The following is a 13,736-nucleotide window of genomic DNA, read 5'->3' on the forward strand; positions in this document are numbered from 1 at the left end:
GTAGTGGCGTGGATCAGAACCTGTCAGTATCTGGAGTGTAGCGTAACACATCTCCTTCGCATAGAGTTGATCAGACTGTTGATTGTGGCCTGTGGAATGTTGCCCCATTCCTTTTCAGTGGCTGTGCGAAGTTGCTGGATATTGGCGGGAACTGGAAAACACTGTTTTACAGGTTGATCCAGAGCATTCCAAACGTGCTCAATGGGTTACATGTCTGGTGAGTATGCAGGCCATTGAAGAACTGGGACATTTTCAGCTTTCAGGAATTGTTTACAGATCCTTGCGACATGGGGCTGTGTATTATCATGCTGATACATGAGGTGATGGTGGCGGATGAATGGTATGACAATGGACCTCAGGATCTCAACACGGTGTCGCTGTGCATTCTAATTGCCATCGATAAAATGCAGTTGTGTTCATTGTCCGTAGCTTATGCCTACCCATACCATAACCCCACTACCACCATGGGGCACTCTGTTCACAACATTGACATCAGCAAACCACTCGCCCACACAACACCAAACACGTGGTCCGCGGTTGTGAGGCCGGTTGGACATATTGCCAATTTCTCTAAAACGTCATTCTCTGGCAACAGCTCTGGTGGACATTGCTGCAGTCAGCATGCCAATTACACACTCCCTCAAAACTTGAGACATCTGTGGCATTGTGTCTGCCGGCCACATATATAGGTCCAGACGGCCGGCCAGATAGGTAGGTCCAGTCGGCCTGCCAACCAGATAGCTAGTTCCGGTCGGCCAGACGGTCAGAAATGTAAGCCACATAGCTAGGTTCGGCAGGCCGGCCGGTAAGATAGCTATTTTGCCTGCCGGACCTGGCTAATTCCAAACGGCTGGGCAGAGAACACGGTCCGGCCTGCCGGCTGGCCAGATAGCTGTCTTGCCAGCCGGCCGAACCTACCTACGCAGATAGCTAGGTCCGGCCAGACAGATAGTTGGGTCCGGTCGGCCTGCCAGTCAGATAGGTAGGTCCGGCCAGATAACTAGGTCCGGCCAACCGGCCAGATAACTAGGTCCGGCCAGATAACTAGGTCCGGCCAGATAACTAGGTCCGGCCAGACAGATAGTTGGGTCTGGTCGGCCAGCCGGTCAGATAGGTAGGTCCGGTAAGACAGGTAGGTTACCTACCTGGCCAGCCGGCCGGACCTATCTTCCTGGCCTGTCGGCCCTACACTACATTACCAAAAGTATGTGGACAACTGCTCGTTGAACATCTCATTACAAAGTCATTGGTAATAATATGGAGTTGGTACCAACTTTGCTGCTATAAAGCCTCCACTCTTCTGGGAAGGCTTTCCACTATATGTGGGGACTTGCTTCCATTCAGCCACAAGAGCATTAGTGAGGTCAGACACCGATGTTGGGCGATTAAGCCTGGCTCAGAGATGGCGTTCCAATTCATCCCAAAGGTGTTCRATCGGGTTGAGGTCAGGGCTCTGTGCAGGCCAGTCAAGTTCTTCCACAAACCATTTTTGTATCGACCTTGTTTTGTGCACAGGGTATCGACCTTGTTTTGTTCCACAAAGTCGGAAGAACAGAATCATCTAAAAGGTCATTGTATCCTGTAGTTTTAAGATTTTCCATCACTGGAACTAACGATGAAAAAAAGCCCCAGACCATTATCCTCCTCCACCAAACTTTACTGATGGCACTATGCATTCGGGCAGGTACTGTTCTCCTGGCATCCGCCAAACTCAGATTCGTCCGTTGGACTGTCAGATGGTGAAGTGTGATTCATTACTCCATAGAGCGCGTTTCCACTGCTCCAGAGTCCATTGGCGGCGAGCTTTACACCATTCTAGCCAACCCCTGGCATTGCACATGGTCAACTTAAGCTTGAGTGCTCGRCCATAGAAACCCATTTCATGAAGCTCCCAACGAACAGTTATTGTGCTGACATTGCTTCCAAAGGCAGTTTGTAACTCAGTAGTGAGTGTTGCAACCGAGGACAATTTTTACACGCTACACGATTTAGAACTCAGCAGTCCCGTTTCTATGAGCTTGTGTGGCCTACCACTTTGCGGCTGAGCCGTTGTTGCTCCAATACATTTACATTTGACCGGGACAGTCACCACCACAAAGACAACCGTGTTAAAATGAGGCTTTACACAACAGACTAGAGCTTTGTTCAATAGATCCTATAGTAGTGTTTCCCAACCCTGCTCATCGAGTACCCCCAACAGTACACCTTTTTATTATAACCCTTGACAAGCACACCTGATTAAACTTGTCAACAAGCCCTCAATGAGCTGAATGAGGTATGTTTGTCCAGGGCTACAACACAAATGTGTACTACAATAAAYGTGGTTGCATGAAGATAATGTAAACGTGTGAAAAGTCATTTCAAAACCCTCTTTTCCAGAACAAACATACCATACCAGTTTAACATATTTATTCACACAAAACAAAATACATTTTTTTTAGTAAGGCAACACAATATATACAGACAATGATTTATATATGAATACCATATGTACAGTTGAAGTCAGAAGTTGACATACACCTTAGCCAAATACATTTAAACTCAGTTTTTCACAATTCCTGACGTTTAATCCTAGTAAAAATTGTCTTAGGTCAGTTAGGATCACCACTTTATTTTAAGAATGTGAAATGTCATAATAGTAGAGAGAATGATTTATTTCAGCTTTTATTTCTTTCATCACATTCCCAGTGGGTCAGAAGTTTACATACACTCAATTAATATTTGGTAGCATTGCCTATAAATTGTTTAACTTGGGTCAAATGTTTCAGGTAGTCTTCCACACGCTTCCCACAATAAGTTAGGTGAATTTTGGCCCATTCCTCCTGACAGAGCTGGTGTAATTGAGTCAAGTTTGTAGGCCTCCTTGCTCACACACGCTTTTTCAGTTCTGCCCAAACATTTTCTATAGGATTGAGGTCATGGCTTTGTGATGGCCACTCCAATACMTTGACTTTGTTGTCCTTAAGCCATTTTGCCACAACTTTGGAAGTATGCTTGGGGTCATTGTCCATTTGGAAGACCCATTTACGATCAAGCTTTAACTTCCTGACTAATGTCTTGAGATGTTGCTTCAATATATCCACATAACTTCCCTCCTCATGATGCCATCTATTTTGTGAAGTGCACCAGTCCCTCCWGTAGCAAAGCACCCCCACAACATGATGCTGCCACCCCCGTGCTTCACGGTTGGGATGGTGTTCTTCCGCTTGCAAGCCTCCCCATTTTTCTTCCGAACATAACGATGGTCATTATTGCCAAACAGTTCCATTTTTGTTTCATCAGACCAGAGGACATTTCTCCAAAAAGTACAATCTTGTCTCTGTCTCTTATACACATCTAGATGTGTATAAGAGACAGGTTTTGGAGCAGTGGCTTCTTCCTTGCTGAGCGGCCTTTCAGGTTATGTCGATATAGGACTCGTTTTACTATGGATATAGATACTTTTGTACTGGTTTCCTCCAGCATCTTCACAAGGTCCTTTGCTGTTGTTCTGGGATTGATTTGCACTTTTCGCACCAAAGTACGTTCATCTCTAAGAGAGAGGTATGATGGCTGCATGGTCCCATGGTGTTTATACTTGCGTACTATTGTTTGTGCAGATGAACGTGGTACCCTCACGTGCGTTTGGAAATTGTTCCCAAGTATGAACCAGACTTGGAGGTCTACCATTTTTTTTCCTGAGGTCTTGGCTGAATTGTTTTGATTTCCCCATGATGTCAAGCAAAGAGGCACTGAGTTTGAAGGTAGGCCTTGAAATACATCCACAGGTACACCTCCAATTGATTCAAATGATGTCAATTAGCCTATCAGAAGCTTCTAAAGCCATGACATTTTCTGGAATTTCCCAAGCTGTTTAAAGGCACAGTCAACTTAGTGTATGTAGACTTCTGACCCACTGGATTTGTGATACAGTGAAATAATCTGCCTGTAAACAATAGTTGGGAAAATTACTTGTGTAATGCACAAAGTAGATGTCCTAACCGACTTGCCAAAACTATAGTTAGTTAACAAGAAATGTGTGGAGTGGTTGACTCCAACCTAAGTGTATGTAAACTTCCGACTTCAACTGTAAATGTATTTCATGACTAACATGTCATTCACTACCAGCACTAGCCTGAACACGGTCATGGTTTAGCAAGTCATGTTAAAGAGTACCTAATGCTTAAGCCTCTTCAGAAGTCTCCCTACTGTTGGGGTATCCATTAGCAACCCGACTTTGTTCAATGTGGCATTTTGTAGAATTCTCTAAGCAGCTACAAGCTTTTGACAGTGATGTCTTTGACATAACATCCCTTTCAGATTGTGTACTATGAACAATGGGACATCAAATATCAGAACCCCTTTACAAAGGTAGAACCCTTTTTACAAATAACTTGCAATACAAGACCACTGAATCCTATTAATTTACGTACAGTGTAACCAAACTCCAATAGCATATACTGAGCACATTTCTTGTTACTTTCATTAGCAGTGCAAGATACAACAAAAACACATTATCCAATATTTGACACCTTGACCATTGAGGATTCATGTTACGAGGCATTTTGGCCATCTCCTAACCTAATAATTCCAGAGAATATGTGACTTCAGAGTGCTTGCGTGGTGAAAGCTCCATTTTGTTTAGTGTTAAATGTCTCCACATACAGATCACCATTTGGCAACTGAGTTTGACTGTGCAAAGTATAATAATTATAGAAGACAAATATGTGATAAGCCTACAAATGGCTTACTGCTTTCTCTGATACCTCTGTCAGTTTAATACCTAGCTCAATCTTTTGTGCCCTAAACCACCATTTTTTAATTCAAATTAGTAGGTTGCTAGAAAGTTCATGTTCCTTCTCTTCAAAGCTGAGACGGAGTTCACAGTCATTTACAAAAATATAATCAGATTCTGCATAACAAACATCAATAATATTGATTAGTACTGAATTAGAGGATGAGCAGACACGGGCAGTGACTAGAATACAACACCTTGGAAAAGACCCTGGGCCGTGATGTGTCAGTTCAAACAGATCTGGTTCTGTTGTTATGACGATGCATGAAGCAATAGTGGGGCTCAGCTGTAACTATTCAAAACACACAGAGCTTATTTAACAAAAAAAGTTGATAAGGCCATGAAGTGATGAGTTACGAAACAAAATATTAACTTTCAGGTTGGTGTCAAGCTTGTACCATAACGGCGATTTAAAACAAAAAAAAATACAATGGAACATTTTGTTGTCTAGTGTTACGTAGCCTGCCTGGATTATTTGTGGGCAGTTGGATTTCAGAGCATCAGACAAGTGATGTTGTGTTCAAGATTAAGTGGCTAGGGGATGAGTGGTTTTCTTCGTCTTATTACACACAAATACACACACGCAACCGTGCCCCACAAACACACCGACACACATACGGCCCAGCTCTCTCTCACAAACCAGCCTTAAACACACCCCTCAGCCGTAGTTGTAGGTGAAGTTGTAAGTGCTGGGCTCTTTTGGCACAGGGGGAGGGGCTTCAGGTATGGCGATGTTTTCCAGGTCCAAGAGGCGGAGCTTCATCTCCATGGAGATGAGCGTGTCCAGGTCGCTGCGGGTGAGGTCACTGCCCATCTCTCGGCCCAGCAACGCACACAGTCCATCAGTCCAGACACAGTACTGCTCAGTGCAGGCAGGCGCATGCACGCACACAACACACAAAGCAGAGAGAGAGCACGGGTCAGATAACATACAGTACATTTGCGGTATGCCCTCACATACAACGCAGATCATGTCTTCAGAGTTATTCATTCTAAGGAGTTAATCATGCCATTCACCTCATATTTGTTGGGGGCCACAAAGTTGAGGTTCTCATCAGGATCGTACAGGACGGAGAAGGCCAGCTCTAAAACCTCCTACCCAAACAAGAGAGCACACCTCATGTCCAAACCTCTAATATAAACATCATACAGTGCACTAGGATGATGTGGAGAATCTCAATTGGATTTCCTCGCCTCCTCTCTGTCCTCTCCTCGCCTCCTTTTGGAAAAAGGTAATCGAGGAGAGGAGGTGAAGAAACGTGAAAACAAATGGCCTTGTATGAAATGAGACTCCCTTAGCAGACAAATGACGTTTACAGGAGGTGGAATCCCAAAACATGTGTAAAGAGATATAAAATTAAATGTAGCTAGTTGTGCTATTTTATAGATAAAAGGATAAGTAGCGTATATGTAACCGGTGTGAAATGGCTCGCTAGTTAGCAGAGTGCACTAGTAGCGTTTCAATCAGCGACGTCACTTGCTCTGAGACCTTGGAGTAGTTGTTTCACTTGCTCTGCAAGGGCCGTGGCTTTTGTGGAGTGAATAGTACCGATGCTTCATGGACGGCAGTTGTTGATGTGTTCAGAGGGTTCCTGGTTACAGGCCGGGGCAAGGAGTGGGACGGAAACAACACTGTTACATATAGCTTTTAAATGTGTACATGCTTTTCTCATCCGAGAAAACAGCTGTTTCAAAGGGGAGGTGGCAGATTTCAAAAGTCTTCCCGCAGTAGGATACACCGGAGTATCCTCTGCTGGAGATTGCAATCGAGAAGAGGAGCAAAGTCCTCCGTTGGCGTATTAACGAACTGACACTCTCATACATATGGCGACCACTTATTGGTTTCCAGGTCACGTAGGAGAGGACGGAGGAGTCGAGGAGAGGACGGAGGAGTGAGAAACTCCCTAGATACTCCATAACCATTGAGCTGAAGAAGAGGTAGGGCTCGTAGCTACATATCAGTCATGCTAACAGACATCACGCCAACAGGTCTATGTCCCAAATTGCACCCTATATCCAAGTAGTGCAGTATATAGGGAATAGGTTGCCATTTGGGATGCCCTCTGCTGATAGGACGCCACAGTAGCCTACCTTGTTTTGTTTCAGTGCACTCTTCTCCTTCATGTGGGGGCAGTCCTTCCCAGTCACCACAGACTTGATATCAGACACGGGGACTGCAGGGGAAGATGACAAAGAGCAGGAAATTAAGACTAGATGAACAGGCATTTATCTAAGTCAACCACTGCACAGTTCCACTGACCTAGGTGTGATGTGGATCAGTCAGTGTCAGTCGTAACACTTGACTGGATCGTCTGCCCTCCAGACGACAAGTGAATCTGTGCAACATCAGCTCAGAGCTGATGCCTCTCCATGTGCTATGAGACTTCACCTGATTAGCTTTTGCCTTTTGATAGGCAACCTCACTAGAATCTCAAATAGTCACGAGTGCACAGGTCACGGGTGACCCCAACGCTGAGTGAGTGGGGGGAGACACAGAGTTGCAGCCAGGAGACTCACTCTTGTCGGTGAGCAGCTCAAGGGGCACTTCCCCCTGGGGAGACTCGTCCAGATCTCCATAGTGCAGCACCTTGTGGTTCAGAGACAGACGGCAGAACCAGAACTTCTCTGAGGAGGACAAAAGATGACGGCAGAAAGGTAGTGCTCAGCAAATATTCAAAAAAGTATCTTGTTGCAGGTGCGTAGGAATAATGCTTTTTAAAAGAAAACCCGCACACTGCTCTTGCTCCTATCACCTTGTTTATTTAAGTGTTTGTGCCCACCTTGTCTGCGGCGGTTGCCCAGCTTGCGGAAGCAGCTTCCCTCACACAGGCGGTTGAGCCTCTGCTGCTTGATCAGCTCCAGGATCTCTGGCTGAATCCTCTCACGTAGCTCACTGCAACACAAAACTCACATACATTAGGTCTGTTAGCATTGAACAGCAAACAAAACACACACTCTAACTAACCTATATTGTTCATAGAGCAGGGTGGRAGTCAGCTCCATTTCAATTCAGTCAATTCAGAAAGTAAACTRAAATTCCAATTTTCCTGAATGCTTTTCAATGAGAAAAAAAGTGGAATTGGAATTTCAGTGTCCCACAGAGCCCCGTTAGTGGTCATGGTGGAGAAAGTAAAAAAACATCCAGGCTAATCCTGTCCCTCTGTTTTTGTATCCGTTCACAGATAATTTTTTGCATCGCCTTATGAGAATGATGTTTTTAGGCCTAGAGCTGAACAAATCAGGAATAGGAGTAACTTATTAAAAAAAACTGAAGGAACGAATATAGAATCCGAAGGAATAGATTTAAAAAAACAAGGGAATGGATTAGCCTGGCAGTTTTTTTCTCCACCTTGACCCCTAAGGGGCTCCGTAGTTTCCTTCCCAAATTTAAATGGAATTGACCCCAATCCTGTCATACAGTACCATGAAACTTTGGAAATTAAGTCTGAAGAGAGGCTAAAATACTGACATGAGGGGTTAAACCCAAACACAGAGGCAGACTAATCTGATGGACAAAGTCAAACAGTTAACGTGGATGTGGGACTGACATAATGGGTGGTGACTGGAAGTCGTCCTGGCTCATCCTCTCCGACTGGCGCAGACGCAGGATCTCAGAGTAGCTGAGGCCTCGCAGTTTACCCTTAAGATGGTCCAGGGACGAGGGCTTCATGGCCAGAGCCCGGGTGATCTGCTCCCGAACCACCTGCATCACCTGGCCAACCAGAGTCAAACATTTAGTGAAAACCCTGATAAATGAAGGCAGCTTAGCTGTCGAAACGTAGGTACTTGTTACATTTATTACATCTAAGCCATGAGAGTTATCAGCTTTTCTTTATCAACCAGAGTCAACCAGATAAACAAAGTGGGATGGATAGGAGTAATCAATGGCCTAAGTAACCAAGTGGTCAACAGACTCTGGTGGATGAACTCTGACCTTGTTGAAGTCCTCAGCCGTGGCCCTCATCTCCTTCCAGGTCTTGTTGAGCAGTTGGATGCAGACGCAGAAGAACTCCTCCCACGCCCGGTCGTGAGTAAAGAACATGGGGTGGTAGTCGTTGCAGCCCTCGTTGGCTGGAGAGAAGGAACACACACACCGTCGAAAACTTACTTTAACGCATGAGGTTGTCTTGAAAAATTATACATCAGTTATCTCTCTGAGGATACATGTATAATAAAAATGAGGTTGGCCATTCTGATTAGCTTGGAAAAGCCCTAAARAGATGAAGGCTTCCTTGAATGCCACGTCAGCCTTAAAGCCGTCGTAATGTGTGGTGTCCATCTGCGAGAAGTGTACTCACGCAATTCTCCCACTTGTAGTATCTCACACAGCATACGGGTGAGCTCAATGGCACAGCGACCGAAAGGACACTCGTGTTTGTCCTCRCGGCTGCTGTTCTCCAGAACAATCTGATGTGAGTGACACACACATATGGTCACACTCGGGGAAGACTCAAGTGCTACCATTTGAAATATAACATTTTATTTGTACAGAAAAATATTTTTGCCATAGAAAACCTTCACTGGAGTGTGGTACAGGCTCGGTCTTAAAAATGGCACACACACACACTCACCCTGATGTAGGTGTCCTGGTGCAGCTTGGCCAGGTAGAGCATGTTGTCCAGGGCCAGCATCCCTGGAGGGGTCTGCGTGAAGTCCATGGCAGGGTTCACATGGTTCTGGAGAAACAACCGACAGGAGAGTCAATGACACAGACAGACCCATAACAATCCCTTTATGACCCCAAACAACCATTTTAACACATCCACTCACTCTCCGACCCAAACAACTTCTCTAGAGAGCAGTTATACAGATGAAAGCAACCCACTAGCTGGACTCACAGTGAAGCCCAGCATCTTGTAGTCCTTGGTGTACATGGCCTTTCTCTTCTCAGTGCCACTGGGGTCGTTCTCCCCGTCAAACGCAATCCTGCGCAGCTCGAAAATGATGTCCCTCTGGGCCTGAAAATGGAGGAGCGCAAAACTTAAAAACATCAAATGATATGAGGGTCAGAAGGGTTGAGGTAAAAGACTCAGGGAATACAAAAAGAAAAACTGCTTCTGGTCGTTTTACCTGGTCGCTGGGATCCATCTTGGTCATCATGCGTTCCTCCAGAAGGTTAAAGGTCAGAACCTGCAGCACGTAGAGCTGGTGCGCCATCTCGGCTTTGATTGGTCTGTTGCCTCGGATAACGTGCTGCGAGAGATGACACACATATTAGGAGCAGTAGAAGCTATCCATCTGTACTGTTTAGAAAGCATCATGTTATTATGAAGGGCTGATTGGTTGTGACTGGTTATCCAAGACAAGTACACTCAGGCTTTCCCCGAAACTCACATTGAGGATGATGGATCGCAGGTGTTTCTGGGCCAGGGTGCTCGCCATCTCCTGAGAGGGAGATATAGACAAATACAGTGAGCCTCAAAAGCAAGGCCAGTATGGAAACAGGTAGGCAATAAGCTTACTACCAGACAACAATATCAAAAGGCTAATTTGAGGAAAGGCTCACAGTCATATCACTTGGCCCTGAATGGGTTGATAACTGTTACAATTCCATATGTATTTTGTGTGTGTATGTGTGTGTGGGGGGGTCACATCATCAGACGTCATCACCAGTGAGACATGTCTAATAGTGCCGAACGCAGCTGCTACCACTAGAGGGACTCAGAGTTACTATGACAAGATTGCATACTGTATTCTTCCCCACTGACTTCATCTGAGTGGATTGAACTATGAGGGTGGCAGCCCATGGTTCTCTATGGATCAGAGAGAAGAGGGGGCGGAGAGGGTGGAGCAAAGGATTGTGGGATGATGTGTACTTACAGTGAGCCGCTGGTCCAGGGGGTTATTATGCTCTTCCTGAGGGGGGGTGGATTGGGAGGAGGGGTTCCCGGTGATGGCAATGGAAACAAATAATGCACACTTATACATGGTTCACGAGATACAGCATGCACAGTAACAGCATGGTACAGTAAAGTACAGCACGATATGGCATGGCGACGCAGAGCACAACAGTACAGTATGTGACATGACACAGCGTTGTCCTTGAGCGGATTGCGGGGGAGCCGGAACATAGTCATAAATAATTCGCATACTGCAAATTGACCTCAAGAATCCCAAACAGATATAGCATGACAAAAACAGAATAATTTCAAACCTTGATAACATTTGGATACGATCACATAGGCCTTTGCCTCTATTAATGGGAATACTTGGGAACAGATTTCCTAATCACTTTGAGCTGATTTCTTGATGATTTTAGAGTTTATGTCCAACAACGTAAACTAGAATTATAAAAAATATTATATATATATTTTTATAATACTTGGTTTTTGCTCAAAACATTTGGGGGCCAAATAAAATTGGGCCAGCGGGCTGGAACCCTGCTCTAGAGGTTAAATGACAGAGCTCAGACTGACACCATGAAGCATGAAATCCTCCTCTCCACCCTCTCAGGGCTGGTCGTCTTAGGGACTGCACAGGAACGACTTTGGGAAACCTTGTTTTAGGTTATTGTCCTGCTGAAAAGTACATTTATCTCTTAATGTCTGGTGGAAAGCAGACTGAACCAGGTTTTCCGCTAGGATTTTSCCTGTGCTTAGCACCAGAGTTTATTTTTTATCTTGAAAAACTCCCCAGTCCTTAACAATTACAAACATACCCATAACATGATGCAGCCACCTACGCTTGAAAATAGTGGGGCAAAAAAAGTATTTAGTCAACAACCATTTGTGCAAGTTCTCCCACTTAAAAAGATGAGAGAGGGCTGTAATTTTCATCATAGGTACACTTCAACTATGACAGACAAAATGAGAAAAAGAAAATCCAGAAAATCACATTGTAGGATTTTTAATGAAATTTATTAGCAAATTATGGTGGAAAATAAGTATTTGTCACCTACAAACAAGCAAGATTTCTGGCTCTCACAGACCTGTAACTTCTTCTTTAAGAGGCTCGCTGTCCTCCACTCGTTACCTGTATTAATGGCACCTGTTTGAACTGTTTATCAGTATAAAAGACACCTGTCACAACCTCAAACAGTCACACTCCAAACTCCACTATGGCAAAAGCTGTCAAAGGACACCAGAAACAAAATTGTAGACCTGCACCAGGCTGGGAAGACTGAATCTGCAATAGGTAAGCAGCTTGGTTTGAAGAAATCAACTGTGGGAGCAATTATTAGGAAATGGAAGACATACAAGACCACTGATAATCTCCCCGGTCTGGGGCTCCACGCAAGATCTCACACCCGTGGGGTCAAAATGATCACAAGAACGGTGAGCAAAATCCAGAAACCACACGGGGGGACCTAGTGAATGACCTGCAGAGAGCTGGACCAAAGTAACAAAGCCTACCATCAGTAACACACTACGCCGCCAGGGACTCAATCCTGCTACCCGCTATATCCAGAAGGCGAGGTCAGTACAGGTGCATCAAAGCAGGGACCGAGAGACTGAAAACAGCTTCTATCTCAAGGCCATCAGACTGTTAAACAGCACCACTAACATTTAGCGGCCGCTGCCAACAATACTGACTTCAACTCCAGCCACTTTAAAAATGGGAATTGATGGAAATTATGTCAAAATGTACCACTAGCCACTTTAAACAATGCCACTTAATACAATGTTTACATACCCTACCATACCCATCTCATATGTATATAACTGTACTCTATATCATCTACTGCATCTTGCCATCTTTATGTAATACATGTACCACTAGCCACCTTTAAACTATGCCACTTTATGTTTACATACCCTACAGTACTCATCTCATATGTATATACCGTACTTCTATACCATCTACTGCATCTGCCATGCCGTTCTGTACACCACTCATTCATATATCTTTATGTACATATTCTTTATCCCTTTACACTTGTGTGTGTGTGTGTAAGTAGTAGTTGTGGAATTGTTAGGTTAGATTACTGTTGGTTATTACTGCATTGTTGGAACTAGAAGCACAAGCATTCGCTACACTCGCATTAACATCTGCTAACCATGTGTATGTGACTAATAAAATTTGATTTGATTTGCAGTGCCAGAGACGTGTCCCCCTGCTTAAGCCAGTACATGTCCAGGCCGTCTGAAGTTTGCTAGAGAGCATTTGGATGATCCAGAAGAAGATTGGGAGAATGTCAATGGTCAGATGAAACCAAAATATAACTTTTTGGTAAAAACTCAACTCGTCGTGTTTGGAGGACAAAGAATGCTGAGTTGCATCCAAAGAACACCATACCTACTGTGAAGCATGGGTGGTGGAAACATCATGCTTTGGGGCTGGTTTATCTGCAAAGGGACCAGGACGACTGATCGTGTAAAGGACAGAATGAATGGGGTCATGTATCGTGAGATTTTGAGTGAAAACCTCCTTCATCAGCAAGGCATTGAAGATGAAACGTGGCTGGGTCTTTCAGCATGACAATGATCCCAAACACACCGCCCCGGCAACGAAGGAGTGGCTTCGTAAGAAGCATTTCAAGGTCCTGGAGTGGCCTAGCCAGTCTCCAGATCTCAACCCCATACAAAATCTTTGGAGGGAGTTGAAAGTCCGTGTTGCCCAGCAACAGCCCCAAAACATCACTGCTCTAGAGGAGATCTGCATGGAGGAATGGGCCAAAATACCAGCAACAGTGTGTGAAAACCTTGTGAAGACTTACAGAAAACGTTTGACCTCTGTCATTGCCAACAAAGGGTATATAACAAAGTATTGAGATAAGTATTTGGTCAATAACAAAAGTTTATTTTCCACCATAATTTGCAAATAAATTCATTAAAAATCCTACAATGTGATTTTCTGGATTTTTTCCCCTCATTTTGTCTGTCATAGTTGAAGTGTACCTATAATGAAAATTACAGGCCTCTCTCATCTTTTTAAGTGGGAGAACTTGCACAATTGGTGGATGACTAAATACTTTTTTGCCCCACTGTATGGAGAGTGGTACTCAGTAATGTGTTGTATTGGA

General features: G+C 44.4%; 1 protein-coding gene across 7 annotated transcripts in view; it reads right to left on the reverse strand.

The window, feature by feature from the left end:
* Positions 1-4,603: 4,603 nt before the first annotated feature.
* Positions 4,604-13,736, reverse strand: part of LOC111964912 (engulfment and cell motility protein 2) — a 29,691-nt gene continuing 20,558 nt past the window's right edge. For 5 of the 7 annotated variants that reach the window (XM_023988836.1, XM_023988810.1, XM_023988787.1 and 2 more), the window contains 13 exons: positions 10,595-10,630; positions 10,109-10,159; positions 9,845-9,967; positions 9,613-9,732; positions 9,346-9,450; positions 9,073-9,181; positions 8,709-8,845; positions 8,323-8,486; positions 7,555-7,667; positions 7,292-7,399; positions 6,866-6,948; positions 5,792-5,869; positions 4,604-5,633 (listed from right to left, as the gene is read on the reverse strand). In XM_023988836.1, coding sequence (XP_023844604.1) covers positions 5,433-5,633; positions 5,792-5,869; positions 6,866-6,948; positions 7,292-7,399; positions 7,555-7,667; positions 8,323-8,486; positions 8,709-8,845; positions 9,073-9,181; positions 9,346-9,450; positions 9,613-9,732; positions 9,845-9,967; positions 10,109-10,159; positions 10,595-10,630 — 1,428 coding nt within the window. In that variant the 3' untranslated portion in view covers positions 4,604-5,432. The remainder of the gene's footprint in view (positions 5,634-5,791; positions 5,870-6,865; positions 6,949-7,291; positions 7,400-7,554; positions 7,668-8,322; positions 8,487-8,708; positions 8,846-9,072; positions 9,182-9,345; positions 9,451-9,612; positions 9,733-9,844; positions 9,968-10,108; positions 10,160-10,594; positions 10,631-13,736) is intronic. The other 2 variants (XM_023988827.1, XM_023988818.1) reach the window with 1 other exon arrangement.

The sequence above is a fragment of the Salvelinus sp. IW2-2015 genome, linkage group LG1 (assembly GCF_002910315.2).
Source record: "Salvelinus sp. IW2-2015 linkage group LG1, ASM291031v2, whole genome shotgun sequence".
Lineage (NCBI taxonomy): Eukaryota > Metazoa > Chordata > Actinopteri > Salmoniformes > Salmonidae > Salvelinus > Salvelinus sp. IW2-2015.